The sequence below is a fragment of the Tachypleus tridentatus genome, chromosome 1 (genome assembly GCF_004210375.1).
Source record: "Tachypleus tridentatus isolate NWPU-2018 chromosome 1, ASM421037v1, whole genome shotgun sequence".
In the NCBI taxonomy this organism is placed as follows: Eukaryota; Metazoa; Arthropoda; class Merostomata; order Xiphosura; family Limulidae; genus Tachypleus; species Tachypleus tridentatus.
The window spans coordinates 158,271,887-158,293,084 of NC_134825.1; the positions used below are offsets into that span (position 1 = coordinate 158,271,887).

Sequence of the window (21,198 nt, forward strand, 5' to 3'; positions counted from 1 at the left end):
CAAAAACGTGTTCGTAACTCTGTGGCTGTGGGGGCGCTGTAAGGTTGACGGTTGATTTGCAATGTTCGGCCAGATAAAAATAAACTGAAAAAGACAAGGCGGTTGTTTTACCTAGAACTGGTTTCAATTTTGCGCGACAATTTTGAAGCAAACAAGCAAGAGTGCATGGTTATACTCAAATATTCTCTTAAACTTCAGTTGTATTTGAAATACGCGTTTGATCATTTTGTTTTTAAATATTCTAACTATATACCCTCACTTTCCAACGGACATAGTTCAAATAGTTTTGTATATGAATGCTCTTTGTTTATAATGGTTTTCTAAGCTTTGTTCGCGTCTAGTTTCAAGTTTTGGGCTTTAATTCAAGAGACAAACACGGTGCATTGATTACATAATTCCAGGGGCAGTTGTAATTATGTTCAATGAATATCCGGCTAACGTAATAATGAAGAGTGCGTCATGTGGTTACCATGGAAACAAGCGCGTAAAGTAACGCTAACCTACAATATTTTACTTAATTACCATCACGACCACGTACATGATTTAGAATTTCTTTTATTTCATTCTGACTATTAACGAAAATCTACCCATTACTTACACTCCATTGACTGCTTTCAGATGTACTCTGCTGTCGCTATCAAGTTAAAGTTTCTCCAAGTAATCTTAAGTTCTGGGTTCTTCGATATGACATTTGATTAACATTTCCGTGTGGTACTTTATTTAGCACATAATTTGATAGTTATAATGAAATACTTTAAAGAAAACTGTTCTACATTGAGGGAAATTAGGATAAGAATCTGTAACAAATTGACAAGTAATGTTTTTTTAAGAGAACGTTAAAATATTAAATATTTTTTGCTCATATAAAATGAATCCTTATTTATAAAATAATCATCGGTTTACTGTTGTTAGCTTAACGTATTTCCGTACCCAAGTACAAAGTGGCTTTATCTATTCGTCTTATCACTAACGAAATTTTTCGGATTTCCCAACATCTTATCCCTATGGATCTGACTGGGATTCTTAGGTTGTCTATGTTCGATCATGTACAAGTTTCAAAGCAGTTTCAGTTTCCTCTGTTACCACTGCACGAGTACCAACTTTTCGAACTCTGATCACCATAAAAATCAGTTTTGTGGGTGTGCCCCAGATCTGTAGGAAGTCTAGAAGTAGAGATTTAATATATTACAAAGTTGCACAACGTGAAGGTAGTAATAGGGTGAAACATTATACCACTATTCACTAGATCTGCATCGCGAACAACAGGGCGCGCGCGCACAGTTTCGCAAATGCCGTAAAGAAATGCAAGAAAATATCTATTCCCACGTCAATCCTCACTTAAATAAAACAAGCAGGGGGCGCGCAAGAATCATTTATTAAATGAGTGAAAGAGAGTTAATTTGAGATATATAATACTCGGATAAGCATTATAATGCTATTTCTGTTGTAGTAATTACTTATTTTCATTATTACACGACCTCTACCCTAATTACTCCACCTCCCCTCCCTCCCTCCCAGGAGGGAATAATTTGTGCACCACGGTTTGGGAAACTTTAAGTTCTGTATTTAACATTGTAAAGCCCACTAACTGTATATAGTGAACGATTGTTATTGCTAACGTGTAGTATAAAGCGGCCGAAAAAAATGTTATTTTTAAATAATTTGACACGGGTGATTTATTGTTACAGATCTAACTATGTCAAGGTTTATTACAGATGTGTAGATCGAGTGGATCTTTTAATGTTGCATTTTAGCAGTTCTTAAGATATTTTGTGAGGAAATAGAGATTCGGGGGATCTCACGTTAATGGTGACTTGATAGTATGTGTGACGTGTACAACGCTGAAAAGTGGGCTCAAGCGAATTCTTTGTCAGGATTATGTATTCCGTATAACTTGAACTGGAACCAAGCGAATATACAATTCATTGTACAAGGTTTAAGTTTCTCTGCTTTTAATTTTATATCTGTAAATCTTTTATATCAGAACAACTGATTAGGGTTTATGCCCCATCGGTTCTTTAATTTATTTTTAATTTGAATAGTTTACGCTCTAAGTTGCCTGTGAATGCATGGTTTCGTTGGTTACATATTCTTTAATGGCGTGTGTCGTTAAAAAGAAAAAAAAAATCAATATTTCACTTCATCTCAGTTGTGGCTGTTGTCAGTGTATTTTCAACAGAAAATAAGTGGCTTTAATTTTTGTCTCCAGTTCGTTCCACTATGTGTCACAACAAGCAAAAATAAAAATTACTCATTATTATGCAACAGGTAGTTAATTCCCACTGGGCAGTGAAAGGTATAAAATGGCATATCTAATGAACAATTCTTTATACCAATAAATAAAATATATTAAGAACACTGTTGTGAAGACAAGAAAATGTTAAGAATTGCCAGCGTTAGTTATAATTTCCTTATTAGCCACGTACTATTTTTAACTCTCTTCAAGAGCTTGAATTAAAGATTTTTTTTAGAAAAACAAGCTTAATTTATTTTTAAAAAATGAAAAATGCTGTTGGTATCGCCGTGTTCCATAAATCCTCTAGTGTGAAGTATAATAGTGAATTTAAACAATTCTTGCGCATTTGATTGGTTACTTGTTTAATAGATAAACAATCGGTTGCTATTGTATACTTTTTATCCCAGGAATATGACGTCAGTTTTATATTTGTTCAGATAGGTTGTAAACGTTTTCCATCCGACCTGAACGAATCGAGTTAGATGATACGTCTAAAAACGTTTAGTCTGAGAACAATTGTCTTTACAATACACCGAAGGACGTTGGATTATATTTTAAAACAGTTGCTGAAGCACATTTGATTACTTTGGTTTAATTGAAATTTTCAACAATTGAGGTTTATTCTGCTACTTTAAGATTTGTTAAGAATACGATTGATACAATTACATTCGCAGGTTAAACCTAACTAATTTAATCTACACGAAAACAACTCCACCTATAAAACAATCTTGTTTGTAGTGAGTTATAAGGAACGGTTAAATTCATACTTATCAGAATGTTTTTGTTCGTGTCCTGTCGGAGAACTATGGAACTAATTTTAAAATTAAAGATATGGAAAATTTTACTTCCGACAACAACAAAAGAAAATTTGAGGATCTATCAATAATTAAAACATCTAGGCAGTTAATACCTTGTATGTAACAGTAACTTAATATCAATACAGTGACACCTATTGGAGGGAATTTAGAGTATGAGGCATGCCCTCAGTAAACATTAGTTCCACAACACGTCTTACCCCATTTATATTTTTGATTTTAAAAAGTGATTTTGATAGTTAAGAGGCGGATGTCCCTCTATTGTGGCTATTAATTAAATATTCAGCTTTATTTATCGATTAAAAAAAACATTCTGATAAGACTGATAATAAATATAAATGATAGGTCTCTCTGTGAGAGCGCTTCTAAACCAGCGTCATTATATGTAACATAGTTTTCACTTTGGGAAAAACAAGTCTTGGATTAGTTAGTATCCATTGTGAGACAACCACAATTTTAATCTAAACCAATACGATAAGTCGTGTTATAGCAGAAATATTTTGTTTACAAGCGTTTCGATACCGTTACGAAGACACGAGCTAACGTGATGGTGGATTTAAACAACAATTATATGCAGAAAGTTTTATAAATAGCAGAATTATGTTTTATTAGTTAAAATTCCTTCTACGTATCGATCACCCTTTGTAAGAACTCCATGTACTCCTATACGTTTAAATATTGTGTTGTCAATTATCACGTAGAAATAATTTAAATAGATTTGTTATATTGTTTTTATTTAGAGATCAAACAAATTTACTAAAACGTTTCTATAACTTAAAGTATTTGATTTTGTTATTTTCTCGTCACTGCCTCCCCTTGTCTATTTCTTGCTTTCGTGTGAAACATGAATTCGTCTTTTATAAGAATCTCAAAATGGATAAAGTAGGCTTAAGTATGAAAACAAATCATTTTTTAAAAACTATATAAAGAGGTAACACAAGTTTTGTACTTGGATTGTTCTAGCGACGCAAAGCTCAAACGAAGAACTTCTGTTCCGGCGAAATTGCATGATCTAAACGTAGAGTATAAATCATTTTCAAGGAATTATAGATTTTTCATCAAATTATGAGATTTATTTGGTTCAGTTTGTTTCAATTACCATTCTGGAAAGACCCGGCATGGCCAGGTGGTTAGAGAGCCTGACTCGTAATCTGATGGTCGTGGGTTCGAATCCCCATCACACTAAACATGCTCGCCCTTTCAGCTGTGGGAGCATTATGTAACAGTCAATCCCACTATTCGTTGATAAGAGTTGGCAGTGGGTAGTGATAATTAGATGCCTTCAACAACAAACGAACCATTCTAGAGAAATCGGTGCTGATATGTCTGGTTGTTTTTCTCAGTTTGTTTTCGAAACTAAGGTAATCATACTCTCCCCTTCTCAAAATAATGTTTTTGACGAAGAAAAAACAAATGTAAAATAACATGACGCTGAAAGAAGGGTTACTTACAGGAACGTAAAATCTAATGTATAACTCTGAAAGAGGGATTACCCTATAAATATTATCAGTTTGATCCTCGCCTCTTTTATTACCAAGGGCGAATTCATGGGTCACATTACATAACCTTTTGTTTCAGCCTCAGTGTGATTATTATACACATTGAGACTGGAAAAGTTTACCGCCATCAAGACAACGCGTGCCGTTTTAACCTTTCCAAAGTTTACCAGTTTTAAGTTTCGATTAAGTTGTGGATTTATTAAATCGTGTCATTTTTTTACTTTCTTAACTGTGTATCTAAAAATATAATTGCCACTGAAAGAGTTTATAAATAACACATGGTAGTGACACCACTGCACAAAAACTTGCTTCTTGGATATTAACTATTTTTCAGTTTCGAAGAAACAAACAAATTTGAATATTCACGTATGTATGGAATTAATAAACTTGTTTACTAATTGGATAGCCGTGTTTGTTGTTGTAGTTAGTTGTGCACCTATATTTATATTTATTCATTTGTGGCTGATTTGAATTCTCGGACTCTTCAATACAACACCTTTACCACATGTGTTCCTTTAATAAAATGTCGTGGAAACCAGTGAAGTTGTCTTGTACGTGTTCGAAACTTTGAACTTTGAGCACGGAAAAGGGGAAAGCAAACCGCTTCCCACCTCTCGTTTGAGGTTTATGAATCCCTACAGAATAAATAATTTGAAACATGGTATGAAATACTTAGCTTAAAACTGTTAAAGGGGTTTATGTGATATTATTTCGAAGTGATCCAGGGAATTATGAATACATGTTGTAAATTTTATTTGCACTTGGAACCTAAATTTATGTATATAGTACAATAACGAATTAGTATTAACTTTTGATCGCTGTAACACCTGTCTGTACGTTTGCTCGTATAGTTTTAAACCTCTTTGTCGTTCCGAGATACCAGAATTGGATTCAAAATGTAATATTTAAACACGAAGCAAGTTCGAAGGATGGAATATGTAAACATCAAATGTGGTTGAAAAGTATCTTTATGTTGGAATCAACCGTTGCCCGAAACTGTTTTATTTTGAAATATATTGTACACAAAATAGATACCAGGAGGTGTTCGATTGTTGTAAGTCAACTTCAGACACAGTTAGTGTAGTTTGTCTACTTTCCAGCTATCGCACTTTTTCCATTGCGAAGGAATAACTGATGTTTAACTTTCCAAGTAACCGATTATCGTTTTGTTGCAAGTTGTGAAAACTCGTACAAGTTAACAAAATACGTACTGTAAACAGTTGGGAACTGAAGCGTTGAGTATCTCTAAAAATATAACAGTTCAATTAACACTACGGTCTTTATCTAGTTCTCTTCTAATTCCTAAGGAACTAGATTAAAAAATGCAGTGTTTAAAAAAATAGTGTGTGTGATATTAATGTCTCGTGACAAGTGTAGTTGTACATATTCTCGAAAGTGGAAACTATTTTTTTTTTATACACTCCAGGGGTTGTAAACGTGTGTGGATATGTTTCTGAAATTTCTTCCGTCCCGTGGAAAACAAAAAACAAAACAAAGATTGATTATTTCTGAACCACATCGTACTTGTGTACATATAAATGCATTTATTTTATATTACAAATAACGTTCTTTAAGTATATCTTACGACACTACTATATCGAAAGTGTTAAGTCAGAGTTGGTTCTTCTAGGAGAGGAAAACATTAGGTTCTTCAGAAGTAAATGTCTCTTTTGAATTGCGAAGTTTGAAAAAGTATACACCAGTGTTGTAAAACCTGTATTTTAACCAAAGTAACCACCATTTGCTTCAACACTTTTGCCAACTTATAACGGTGTTTTGTTTATGCTCTTGCTGTAGACGTCAGTTTCTATGGTCAGTGAACTCTCCGAAAGCTTCTTCTGCAGCTGCCTGGTTTTGAAAGCGTTTGTTCAAAAAGTTGTCAGTCTTGTAAAAAAATTAAAATCTGTAGGGGAAATGTCTGGAGAATAAGGTAGATGAGGCAGAACCTCGATTTCAAATTTGTTCAATTTTTGGAGTGTCAACATTGACAGGTCTCATAAGGCCAATTTTGTTGATCTTCAGTCAGATCATACGGAACCCACTTATCCAACTTTTTCGTCTTTTACAATCGCACTTGGGTGTTTTTACTTGTGCCTGGCTTTTCTGCAAGCTCACGTTCTGTTGTGCGAAGATCTGTCTCAACTGATTCCCTTAATGTGTTTTTATCTAAAGAAAGTCTTCCTTCCACGACCTTCGTTGTCTTCAAGACTTTCATTTCCATGTCGAACCAACGCTGAACTTGCACATTCAGTAAGAGATCCATAGCCGAATGTCTGGTTGATGTTGCGTGTAGTTTCGGTAGCTTTTCGTTCACGTTTTTTTTCTCGTAGATGAAAATTAGACGAAAGTCCTTTTTGTCCATTCTGCCTTGTGGGTTGCCAAACTGACCGAGTAGAATTGAAACAGTAGACAATTAAGACACCTCGTAAGCGACGAACGTTGTATTAAACCAACCAACGATAAGTTACTCAATATTCAACTTCTAAATGCCATCGTGAGAATTCAAACATTTTATTTCTGGTAACCTAATATCAAAAATGTTCTTTTTCTTGATAGCATAGTCTTACATTTGTGAATGTAGTTCGTGAGAACTATTTTGTGAAACTGTAATATTGATCTGAACATTTGTATATTGAAGGTCAACTGAAAGTGAAGTGGTATTGGGTATATCGTATATAATAACGATCTCGTATTATTGATCGTGTAATTTCGACATTTTTGTGTGCTAGTCAAGTAAACTTGTGTTTAATTAACGGTGTTCAAAATGATATTCTATGACTGATTGTTTCTAGTTAGAGAATGTTTGTAAACTTGGCTTCTATAGAAATTCTTTGCATTTTATACAGTAAGGCCAAAGAATCTCTATTTGTTACTGAGCAGTTTAAATAGACTTGAAGTGAGTTGTTAAACACACAGCCATAAGGCACCAGTTGTAAGCTCGCATTTACGCCCCTTTCAAAACATCAGAAATAGCTTGTTCTGCTAAAATTTTAGAAAGTTTTATACAGTTTATATATTCAAGCAGTTTCAAATATTTTCAAGTAATCGTTCTTTTAGTTCATTTAACAGGTGAAAAGTTTGAACACAACCGAGTAATTAAATTTGAAAATATTTTTACTCGGTTGATAGAACTTAAAGCACAGATTTATCTAACACATTAAGATATATGTAACTTTTAAATTTTGAATATTGATCGTAGTGTATTGTTCTTCGTGTTTTGTCAATGTTCTTCCTCCAATAAACGTCTGATAAAATAATTCACTCTTGCATAGTTTTGCATTGTCTTAGGAAGCAACTTTTGGATTGGTCAGGTCATTGCTACAACCAACGACACACTGTGTGTGGAAAGCATGTCATTTTCTAGGGGGATCTGGAGGCTTGAACCTCACTCAGAAAATCTTAAATTCAATGCTATGCAATCGAATCTTGAGCCATTTTTACAAAGTGCAAATAGTACATACACGCAGAGTAATTTATTTAATTAAAAGCAAGTTTTAATACATTAGTCAGAAAAATGGTCACGCTATGGTCTGAGCAACCTTATCACTTCATACGGTCCTGTTTTGTACTCTTAAATATTAATTTATAAAATTGAGCCACTGCTAATGAGAGAAGTTGATTCAGCATTAAAAAAAACAAGTTAGCGTTACGTAACCTGATGAGGTACGTTAAAAACCAAAACTTTACTATTGTACTATACATTTAAGTCTATTTCTGATTTTAAAAGGCTTATAACTTAAGTGCCAGTCGTAGCCTTGTTTGTTTGCATATCTAAAAATTGTCAGTGCCGTTGAACCAATGGATTTTCTAACATTTTTTTTCCTGTTGCAACCAGTTTTCTTGTTTATAAATTTCTTATTTAACCAGTCGTAACCCAGTCGTAAACCTTATTCGGTTTGTATTGAATTCTGAAACCTATCCTCTTAAGTTGGCGTTGTTTTCCAAAACCTTTAAAAATATAACACTAAGCGAAATAAGGATAAAGTTAAGTTTTAAAACTTTTTGTGCTGTTTTTATTTTTTTTTAGGTTTCATCAGCTAAGTTTGTCTTTTGGAACATTTTAAATTCTAACGTATGTCAGTCATGTTTTGGATCATCAAAGTCGTGTTAGGATCATCCAGTAAGATTACGAGTTTTGAAATGTTAATTGCCTTTCAACTGCCTTTGCTATAAAAAGCGCGCGCATGCACACAAGTATAAGCTCTATCATGGTTGCTGCAACTATATAAAACCCGTCAACGCGAATAAAATTAAAACTATTTGTTTTAAGTATTTTTAAAGGTTAGTTTACATGTTTAAATACTTTGACTCTAGCTTTTTTAAATAATCGTTAAATGCTGGTAATGTTCACGAACAAAAGTAGCATGTTCGATAGTGTTTACTGTTCTATTTAGTTTGTTCATATTTGCAGAGTCGCACAGCTCGAACCATGGGTCAGAAAAAGAGTAAGCAGAAAGCTGACAACAAGGAAGAAGCAACAGGAGGAGAATCGGTTGCAAAGGTTAGTAAAGTAGGCTGAAAAACCAAAGAAAACCACGACCGATGTGTGCTAAAGACGTCTTTTAAAATGCATTTTTACTTCAAGTGGGTTTCTCGTCACCATAGAAAACTAGGAATAATTGTTCCTTTTAAGAACAGAGTAGTTTAACGAAACTAGCTTAGAATATATTTTTATAAAAAAAAAGACGTGAATGGAAACCATTTAAAGGATTATTACATCTAATTTAACTTTTTTTAAAACTTCTGTTCGTAGCCTTTGATTGTGGCGACATCTATTGTTCATGTAGTTGACGTAATATTTTTTATATTTAGTTTTCCTTTTGTTGGCTTTTATTTTACAAATTGATAAATCTACGTGATTTTATATTTATCCATTAACAATTCACTTCTATTTCCTAATTAGAACTAACTATAAATGATTGATTGTCCAAATAACTAAACTTGAAAAATTCAATAACTAAATAGGGAAATAATTTGTTTTTTCATGCTTGTTTCATAAAATGTTTAGGGTAAGATGAGGAAGTAAGTGGAATAATAGATTAATCCGTTGACTGAGAGAGAACCCTAGATCTCTGCGTATTTATTGTACGCCAAGTTTTTCTTTTGAATCTTGTAGTCGACTTAATAAGACGACGATAAGTGAAGGTACACTTTGCACAGCCCATCAATAATAGAGGAAACACCCTTGCAAGCTACGCCCAATTTTGAATAGATAGATCCCAGTATTCTTTAAAAACAACTTTATTTTGGTGCAGGTAGGTTTTCTGAGTTGCGAAATTCGGTGATAGTCGTCATTGTCCTATCTTTCAACACAAAAGCACAACGTCACTGCATGCAAAAACACTAATCCTAAGTTCCAAAGGTTCTTTACCATATGCTTTAGACCATGAATGTTTCGAGACTGTAATGCCAATATTGTCTGTTAACCGTGTGCGCATTGTACAATCAATACATTGCCACCTGGTGGAGCATGTAATTATATCATATTACGTAACATATATCGAATAATTTGTCGAAATAATCCCATTACTGCATCAAAAATAAACTTAGATATTTAAAAAAATATTTTAAAAACTTGTTCATACACAATTTTTGAGTCTAAGAAAGTCTTGCCTCATTTTTGTTATCTGAGTGGAACTTGTAACATTGGACTACGTGCAACTCTAGCAAAATGTTCAACTTGATAAGCACGTTTTCAGAGACTCTTCACCCATAATTTTGTTTACGGGATTTGAAAAAATATATATATTAATTAAATAAACAAACACCTGGTATCTTTCCTGATGTCACTAACTTACTGTTATTTTAAACCAAATTACTATTTAGCTGGATGAGGCATAGTGGTTAGGGAAATCTACTAGTAATATGAGGGTCACCGAACATCCTCGCCCTTTCAGTTGTGGGAGCGTTATAAAGTGATGGTAAATTCCATTTTTCGTCAATAAAATAGTAACCCAAAAGTTTGTGGTGGTTGATCTTTGCTAGCTCCCTTCCACCTAGCGACTGTAGTCATCACTTCAACATTAACGAAGACTGGCGAAGGTAGCATTCGAATACCTTTACGCGAAATGCATAACCAACCAACTTGGACAACTGGATATTAGCTCGAAAATTGACGTATTTTTAGATAGCAAAGGATACCTTGAAATAGCATTGACTACCATTACTACAGTAACATTAACATGAATCATGTATAGTTGAAAGTCTCGTTGTTTGCTGCTCAGGCTCATGCATTTCAAGTGTGACGTTTGTTTTGACTAATTCGCGCAAAGTTAACACAAAGGCTATCTATGCTAGCCATCCTTAACTTAAAACCGACAAATTAGAGGGAAAATGCAGTCTATCAACAGAACCAACCAACAACTCGAGTTATTCAAACCTGACGGTGTGATTTGACCGTTTCTCTTATAACACACTCACGGCCCTTAAAGTACGGAGTGCGCGATTTTGTTGCAACGAGACGCAAATCATGACCCTCGGATCTGTTGTCCAAAAAATTAACGAGTAGGCAACGTCCAGCCCCCATCTCGGTGAATAAGCCCAACTTGTTCTATACATAACCTCTTGCATTTTATCGTCTACCCATCTCCCCTGACTTGGCGGTAAGTCTAAGGGCTTATAACGATAAAAATCGGATCTCCGTATTCATGGTGGGCACGACTCGGATAGTCCAGTGTCTGGGTTTATGCTTAACAAACAAACAAGGTTTATTGACAACCTAAATAACCACAATTAAAATGTTATGAAATCATAGTGGAAGAGTATGTCCTCGTAGAATGCACATGTGATCTGTACTCAGATTACTGGGTTTATGCTTAAAGTTTATTGTAACCACAATTAAAATGTTATGAAATCATAGTGGAAGAGTATGTCCTCGTAGAATGCACATGTGATCTATACTTTACATTAAAGTAGTAAACGAACAGTATTAATAGTTCTCAGAAGTATTCTCCATGTCGTGACTGGCATCGTTATATGAAGTCCTATTAACATGTACATTTACTTCTCGGGTTTGAACATCATGAAGTTTACCGACGTGTTAGCTCACGCAGTTAGTTCCTCAAGTAAAGACCACTCTTTTCACTGAACTTTAATCTACTTAAAATGGGGCAGAGCCTTTTTACTAACGATCCAATTTGTGTAGAATTAACTTTCTACATAACCCATCACACTTTTTAAACGGTTAGGGTACATTTTTTTTCAATCGAAGAGTAGTTTCATCTGAGGATGTTTTTTTTTTCCCAGTAGAAGAAAAGTTTTCACTACACACACACACACACACACACACACACACACACTGTTCAGTAGAAGGGGAAATGTTTCAAAGCGTACCAAGTTTGAAAGAAAAGGAGTTTTCCTCGAATACATTTTTTTTTTTTATTAGAAAGTTAGCGTTTTCACTAGCATACAAGTATTATCCAGTAGAAGAATTCTCTAAGATACACTTTCCATTTTGAAGTAAATTGTAACGTGCATTTCGATTTGAATAAAAACTGTCTGGCTCTAAGCCTAAAGTTCCACCTTTAGTTAGAATTAACCGAAAGTTTATAAAGTTAAAATTATTTGGAGAAGAGCGAGGAATACAACTTGTTCAAAAATGTGTTAAATCTTTTTTATTCTGAATATCTAGCAGTTGCAAGCGACTCGGACTAAAGATATTTGGGAACGTTTTGCTCTTCTCTTATAGGTTAATCTAGAAATAGTCGAAAGACTAGCGCTAAAACTATAGTAATGAATCAGTATATGGACACCAGTTACAACAATTTTAATGTCTATTAACAAATATGGTTGATTTCTTCCATTTTCCGCTTTGTTTTGCAATGTTTTATCCAAAATCTTCAACTGGTCAAACAAAAGTTAGTGTCGGTTTCAAAGCAAAAAAACAAGCCAAAACTGAGTATAATTAATTAACTTGTATATCGACATGGGTTATCTTTGCATTAATAGTTTGTTTTCATTAAAAGTACACCCTGAATTTTATAATAGGCTTATATTAAGTTTTCTCTTGCACCACATTCATCCAGATTGTTGGTCATATTTCGTAGTTTTATCAAAACATAAATTAATGTGGTTAATATTTTTTAACAGATCAGTTTTGATAGTAAATTCATGTTTGTTATCCGATTCGTTTCAGGCTTACGTTACATAACTTTTCTAAAGAAGCTCTTGTCGGAAATACCTCTTTAATTTACTAGAAAGATTAAAAGGAACTTTAGAAACGTTGTATAAGGAATTACTAACAGTTGAATTAACACACCGTCCACTTCCACCCGGATTACTTTCTCTCACGATGTCTCCAATTCTCACGCTGTGTGATTGGTGGAGATAATAGTGACAACACTGAATGAAGTACTTCACTCGTATTTTAACCTAAGACCCCCCCCCCTCTTTTGCCCTGTTGTGTTGTATACTTTAATTCGGTACAACAGTCACTAAGTGAGAACGCTGTTGTGAATAAGCGAGTGAACTTAACAGTTTCAACGAACTGGTTGTCTTTGCTGTAAGCGCAATAATTTTGTTTATTTGCATCTACCTTTTAGAAGACTATAACAATGGCAAGTGATGTAAACTTGGATACAAATATTTTGACGGAAAGATGATTTTTGCCAAAGAAACTTGTTTTGATATAGAAGTACTTGTACGTTTCTTAAGTGTACAACGGTAAGTCGTTTGTGACCTAGTGTGCAAAAATTAACTCCGTACAGTCAGTTGTCTTATTCTGATATATATTCTCAACAGTCGTCGATGATTTCTTTGATTCTTGCTCGTAGGCATAGTAGGACTTTGTGCTTGTTAGTCATAAGCACTGAAAAATTAGTCTGGGTAAAGTTATCACATTTTTCTGTTGTTGACTGGACACAGGTTTGTAGAAAACTTTCCCGTGCTTGTTAGCTATAATTATGGTATTCTTCCCAAAGGTCTATGTTGACTAGATATGGAGTTGGTACTGTTTTTTTTTTTTTTTTTTTTTTTTTTAGCACAAAGCTACTCAATGAGCTACCTTCGCTGTGATTGAGGGATTTGTTTGTTCGTAGTTACGCCCACAGCTATACAAAGGGCTAAACGTGTTCTGCCTAGTTTTTAGCGTTGCAAGTCCACAGACGTGCGCTGTGCCATTGGAGGCCTATCACAAAGAATTGAACGCCGAGTTTCTGCGTTTTAAGTCCGTAAACTTACCACTGGTCTACTGTAGGGAAAGATAATACAAGACAGGTGTATTTATGTAAATAAGAATTAATTCAGTTGAATGATTGTGCCGTTATTAAAGTCCGTGAACAGTTTAAAATTGAGTTTGAGAGCTAGAGCAAAATTGTTCATTAGAAACCGAAAACGATGTAACATTAAAATTGTATTTTTCCAAAACATTTTTTGTAAAAACGCCTCTTTGACCATTTTGTATACTTGAAAGCTATTTAAATTCAATTTTTAGTACTAAATTTGTAGCCAGTCCGTGTGTGTGTGTGTGTGTGTAACGAAGAATTATTTTTTGTAAATTTTTGTTTATTTTGAAGTAGTTTTAAATTACAACCCAGCTACTTCCAATACCTTAATTAATCTCTACAGGATTATTTATATTATCAAAATATAACAAACTGATGTGAGTTCATTTAAGAAAAGTTGTCATCTGAAATTTTCTAGAAATTTTCTGAAGTGGGACAAAAATTCAAAGATGTAAAATATACATTATGTCACGTAATTTTAACAACAATCCAAAGTCTGGAACCATAGGCACTTCAGCGAATTTCGTAAACTGTATTCCATATGCTATCCTAATTCGAAACAAATTTTGATACCGTTTCTGTTCTTTAACAACTGTGAAACATATTTGTGTCGTTATCAATGGTTCACAATGGCAGTCTGTTTAAATTTAGCTAGAAATTTCCTAACAGTGCTGTGAGTTATGTCTGTCTTTCTCTCGGGATTGCATACATTAAATTCCACCGAGATCAGTCCTCATTGCCACGTAGGATTAACACGATCTTCTCACGCTTTGATAACATACGAGTTACATATGAAATTAATAAAAGCTGAAAAATCACATACGGATCCAGACTGTTCGGACGCCGTGTAGGCTCCCTAAACGGGCTAAATTCAATACAACAAGAATATAGGTCCGTAACACAGTCGGAGAGATTTAGTATTAGAGTTCCTTGAAGATATTGGTTTTAACCAGCTGTAAGCCTAATATTTAGCTCACGGGAACTGCGAATCTAATTTAATAACTTGTCCCGTTGTCGGAAAATTTTCGTTTCACACTTTGGCGCCTTGGATGTGCTATAAGTGCTGGTCACGTCTAATTATTCCATTGAGAGTAGTCACAAGATTGTGGTTTGGTGTACTGTTAACTAGCTGCTTTTCCATATAGTCTTTCTGCACAAAGATACGGATGGTTATACGTTGGTAGATGGCCATGGGGTTAAGGGATTCGAACTCGTCACCCTCGGATTACTGGTCAATCCCAGTATTTGCTGGTAAGAGTAATCCAAGAATTGGTGGTGGGTGATGATGACTAGCTGCCTTCCCTCTAATCTTAAACTGCAAAATTAGGGACGGCTAACGCAGATAACCCTCGTGTAGCTTTGTGCGAAATTCACAAACAAACATCAATAGATAGCTTTTTTAGCTTTACGCGAAACTTTGAATTAAACAAATTCAATTGCATGAACTTAGTATTTTAATTTTGCCATGTACGAAATTCTACAAGACAGTACTGAAATAAAGTAATTCGTTTAGATTCGTTTGTTCTTTTGTCTTTGTTTTTCTCGTAACTTTGAGTACTGACACGTGTATTTTGGTGCCAAAGTAAGGATGTGGAATTAGTAAGTGTATTTCACTGAAACCCGAGTCTAACTACAAAACTGTGTGTGTGTGTGTGTGTGTGTGTGTGTAAATATAAAACTTGACTAAAATTGTTTAATACTTTTTAATGTTAGAACTTCGTTTCAAATTTCAAGTGCACTTAGAAATTACTTATTTTAAGTTAGTCTTTGTTTACGCGATGTAATAACCTAATTCTTCTAGCCCATAAACCAACAGAATATCACTTAATAGCTTTTTGAAAAGATTTTCTACTGAAATCTGATATTGTCTTGTCTTAACTACTTTTATAGTTTGTTACGTGATGCTTAAAAAAGCAGAACTGGATATAATATCTTGTATCTATTTTGTTTTCAAGAACTCTGCACAACACAAGTTTCTTAAATTTAACTAATTTTTTCGCATTTTCAGTGGAAATCAAAGGAATGAAACTATCTGGTTACATCTGTTGCGTTTATTGAGAAACGTTTGTCTAATGTTTTAAAAATTCACTTTTTTTTGTTTTGTATGGATACTTGTTGAGTAAAACTGTAATGTTGCTCTGTTCCGGTATTGAAAATAGGGGTACTTCATCATTTACGTATTTTTTGAACTCATGTTTGTTCAAATTTCAAACAAATCTGAATCTCTGTACACTTTTGTAAATATTCTTCCAGTAGTACAAATCAATTTACTGTGAATATGATTCACTAATTTTATATTTATGCAATATGATTTTTAACAAAACTTTTGTCAAACGAAAATGAATTACAGAAATATTGATCGAAATTAGCATTTTCGATACTATACAAGTATCTTGAGTTTTAAAATGTTTTTATTATTTTCCTATTCTTAATGAAGCTCCAGTCATTCCCTTTTGTGTTAATTATTTGTAAATTTAACCCGGTGCTTAAAACAGGGTCACGATGATGCAATAAAAAAGTTTTCTATTTTGTTCCATCTAATATTCACTATCTGTGATGTTCCGAACATGAAGGCCGATTTATCGCTTTTGTGTGTTTTGAAATATCCTTATGAATAATAGATAAATTTTAGATATTCTATATTCCATTGGTTTCGTACATTGACAGGCATTGGCTAAAGAGGATTAAGTTAATAGGTTAGAATGTTTTGTTAGTGTTTTGCAACCGTCGGGTGCATGCAGCCCTCTAGGAGTTAAGCTGAGCCCTTCTCTCTTGAATCGTTTTAAAAAGTGTCGCAACAAATCTGGTTAACAATGTTATCTGAAAAGCGTGTACAGCATAAGCCTAATATAATTTAATATTACGAAATTAATCTGTGATTATTTTTCTTTACCTTGCGTTTGAACGTCGTGTGTATATAATTATCACAAATCCTAATGTCGTATATCACGTGTAGCCTGCGGATTAGTTTCGATTGCCCACATCTGATATATTAAAGTTTGTTTGTTTTTTTAATTTAGCCTATATCAACAAGTACACACAAGTGGAATAAATATTGAAGTATGTATGCAATTATATTTTTTGGAGCAACATAATTATATTTTTTCTGTACATTTATTGAGTTTTGTTGGTTTTTTTTTTTTATTGGGAGTAATATTTAAATTATATGCTTCACTTTTGATATTGTGTATTACACAGATGTAAAAACTTGTGGCTTGATATATACCAAATTGTTTAATCAAATGTTATTACCCATAGGAAAATAATGAAACCAAACCCGAAACTACAAACCAAGCAGGTGAAATTGAAGAGGGAAAGGAAAAGAAGGAAGAACAGGCTGGTGAAACAACAAAGGAGACATCTACAGATGAGAAGCCTAGTGAAGTAGCTTCCACTGAGCAGAAAACTGAAGAGAAAGAACACACTTCAGATGAATCACAGAAAGAAACTGAAACCCAAGAACAAGAAGATGGAGATCAGAAATGCATACAAGAGCCTACCAAACCAGTCCAATCAGTGACACCTGAGAATATAGACGAAGAAATGAAACAAACAGAAGATAAAAGTGGGGGAGACAACAACGCCCAAGTGCCTTCTCCTGAGGCTGCCTCTAGTGAGGACATTGCATCTCCAGTGACTAATTCACAAGAGAAAGTTGCAGAATCTATTAAATCTAGTGAAATCCAAAGTGCTGAAGGGACCAATGATGGAACTCTTGTGGAAGAAAGTGAAACAAAACTGACTGAAGGCCAGGTAAATACCACACATTTCGTCTCCTGTAATGATCTATAGGAGATTGAGTAAAAGCGTTAACTTATTATAGTCTGAAGTTAATGGAATTTTAAGAAATGGTAATACAACTATATAGACTATATGTAAACTTGTGGTTAAAAGATGCCTGAGTATTTTTTATTAGAACTTACTACAGCTAGAAATTTCTAGAGAGCAAAATGGACATTTTTATGCATAAAGATATGACACGTTGCTGACTGTGTTGTATCACTGGTCTTTTTTATAGGGCTCTTTATGAGTTAGCTATAATTTTAAGGATTTCTAATGCAAAAACTTGGGTTTCTGTTCAATGCACTAGAAAAGGCTTTGAAAGTCCATAATTTTGCTTTAAGCTGAAAAAGTAATTTTTGGACTTTTCACAACCTGATTGTTAGTTTCATACCCTCTAGTGACTGGCCATCTATTTGGAAAGGTTGTTTGTATTCATTTGTTGGTCATCCATAATTGAATTTAGATTCTTATTTGGTATTATGTAATGACTACTACTGTTAAATTAATTAATGTTTCATTATCTTATAGCCATATGTTCCTGTCTTTGCTCGAAACTTGCCTATTTGTTTTGCCAATATTCTGGAGTATAGATTATTTTAGTTTTTGAAGACAGTTATAGGCCATGAGTTAAAGGATCATGAAAAAGGACAGATGTGCCTTTTTTTTAAATACCTCAGCTGAGTTTGCTTTACCTTGGGTTAAGTTTGTTTTTTGTTTTTTTAAGGGTATAGCTAAGTTTGGAGTTCTTTCTGTCTGTAATAAAATATAAGGCCCTATTGCATGGTGTTGATGTTCATTTTGTGAATATCTTTAAAACTCAGCTTAAACCTAAAAACTTGTTTCAATTACTTACAGCTCAATCACAAAACAGATTCTGTGGTATCACTACTTTAGGCATTTGAAAAATGAAGGGTGTACATATTAAGCATAGATTTGGAATAATTGTTTTTGATAATTTTCAGTTTTAGATCATCTTATATTTGGCAATAATTTTATTTTGTTTGTTACTACTAATTTTGTATTTAAATTATGCTTAACTAATATTTTTTTTTTTTTTACTATCCAGGTAAGTACAGTCATTTTTGTAAGATATCTTGAATCATTGATGCATTTTTAAAATTTTTATGAAGGTGGTTTAATAAAGAGAAACTAGTTGAACTCTCAATCTGTAGTTCTCAAGATCGAAACCAGTCAATGGATATGCTCATCTTTTCAGTTTTAACTGTTGTAATGTGATGGTCAGTTCCACTATTCATTGATTAAACTGTCCAGAGTTGACAGTGGATGGTGTTGACTTGCTCCCTTCTATCACTTAGAGATGGCTAATGCAGAGTAAACTTAAACAACTAATTTTTATTGTATTTTCTTCTACACACTTTTGTAACAAATTTTTTGGAGTTTTTCATCATGACAAAACAAAAACCCATTGTTTTAGAGAATATTACTACAAGTTTTTGACAAAAAACGAGTGAAAGTATCTTTATTTCCTCCTACAAAGATTTTGACAGTTAATACATTTTTCATGTATAACATACCAAATGATTTGCATTTTTCACCCTAAAGAAAAGACAGGCTCACACCTCTACATCTGTCAAAAGCATAGGTTATTTTTGTTTTGTAATGTGAATTATGATATGCTTAAAGTAACCACAATACCATAGTTTACAACTAAAAACATAGTATCAAGACAGTTGGTTCTAGGCCTAAACCATTTCATTTTTTTGAACAATCTGCCATGTAAGCTATTTGTTACAAATTTGAAATGATATATTACATGTGATTTTTCACAACATAACATAATTAAGAAAATGTATTAGTTTTTTGAACAACTAAATTGGTAATGTATGTTAAGTATGGATGTTACTTGTATACTTTATTATTATTATTATTATTACTTTAAGAGTTCACCAGCAAGTGAAACTGTTTATCCAGCAACTTTCATTTGGGATGGAGAAGGAAAAGAAGTGGGAGTTTCTGGAAGTTTCAATAACTGGGGAGATCCTTGGAGTCTTTCAGAAAGGTTAAATGTTTCATCTTTAAAATATTTTAGCTATATTTAATAAGTCAACGTATCATTGGGTTAAAGCTAATTATTTTTCATTTTTATAATGGGGGGTAAGATTTCTTAAAATGAATTCAAAAGTGTATGGGTGTAAACTAAGGTACATGTAAAACAAACTGGCTACTTAACTGTATCAATTAATAAAACAATTTCTATTTATCAACAAGGTTTCAAGACGATCCAGTTAAAAACGAAAAAAACTATGCACATAAAACCTCAATTATAATTTTGTTCATTTAAATGTGAAAGAATCTGATTTCTTAAAGCTAGTATTACAAAATTAGTATAGGAAGCAATGAAAAGAATTGAAACGTGAAATATTCATCTGATTTTTGGATGTATACATCCATAAACTTCCTTTGCCTCATTTTAGAAGTACTTCAGGCTGTTATGTTTAAGAACATTTTATTGAAACAATCTCTATAAAGAACAGCTTTTAGATAATTATTTAAAAATTATTCTATCATTATGGGATAAATGACTTGGCTCGCATAACTTAAGATCTTTCCCAAAATGAAATTCAGACTTTCTGGGTAACTTGTTTTTTTATTTGCTAAAATGGAATATATATTAAAACCAATGTAACTCTCATTTTCTGCTACTATATAAGACTTACTTTATTTGATTTGCTCTTCCAAGCCAAATGAGCTTAGACTTGAGCCAAACTAGTCTGTGGTAATGGAAGTACAAACTCAAAGTGCAGTTTAGGCCTACTCTTCATCCTTTTACCACCAAAATTCACGTTAACTCAATAGATGGACATATTTAGCTTTTGAACGTTTGTTTTTAGACGTGTAACAGCAAATAATGAAAAAACAATATAAAATTCTGTTTTTAATTCCAGTATCAAATAACAATGTTCTGTAACCTTGGTATAAACTAACATAGTAATGAATCATTCAAAAAGTACAAGAAATAGTTTGGCTTTCATACATTTTAATAGTTTTATATATTTCACTGTTTTATTAACTTTCACAGTTGCATAACTTAACTCAAATATTTTAATTATAAAGGGAATAAAATTCATATTGTGACTGATTTTATCTTTTCTTTACTTTTTTTAGTGATGGCAAATTTTCACTCACAAAGTCACTAGCAGCTGGTCAGTACCACTACAAGTTTTATGTTGATGGAAATCAAACAGTCAATAGTAATCAGGTAGTTAGTTTTTATACAAATAGATTATCAGTATTTAAGTTTAAAATAAAAATGGGATTTGCAAGTCATTTCTGAAAATGTTTTTAATAAATTTTAAATTTATTTTCATACAGTTGTAACATAGCCATCTGATGAAGCCTGCAGATTTCCAAGGCTTCTTGTATCTTTTTAATTGTCATAAAATTGGTTTAGCTTTGTTTAAAATAATTTGACTTACCTCATGAAAACTATATATTGAAAGTATAGGAAAGTACAGAAAACTAAGTATTGTCTGATTGTTGTTAAGCACAATGAGCTATCTGTGCTATGTCTATCATGAGTATTAAAACCACGTTTTTAACATAAGCTTATAGATTTACCACTGGAGCAAAATTAAAGATAATCTAGTGGGCTGACTTCATCATAAGTTTTTCTCAAATATTTG

At 33.2% G+C, this 21,198-nt stretch overlaps 1 protein-coding gene across 2 annotated transcripts in view; it reads left to right on the top strand.

Annotated features, from left to right (window-relative positions):
* Positions 1–21,198, top strand: part of LOC143228723 (uncharacterized) — a 48,644-nt gene that overhangs the window by 24,334 nt on the left and 3,112 nt on the right. For both annotated transcript variants that reach the window (XM_076460016.1, XM_076460021.1), the window contains exons 2-5: positions 8,962–9,051; positions 17,030–17,524; positions 19,456–19,574; positions 20,681–20,774. In XM_076460016.1, the coding sequence (XP_076316131.1) occupies positions 8,980–9,051; positions 17,030–17,524; positions 19,456–19,574; positions 20,681–20,774 (780 nt within the window). In that variant the 5' untranslated portion in view covers positions 8,962–8,979. The remainder of the gene's footprint in view (positions 1–8,961; positions 9,052–17,029; positions 17,525–19,455; positions 19,575–20,680; positions 20,775–21,198) is intronic.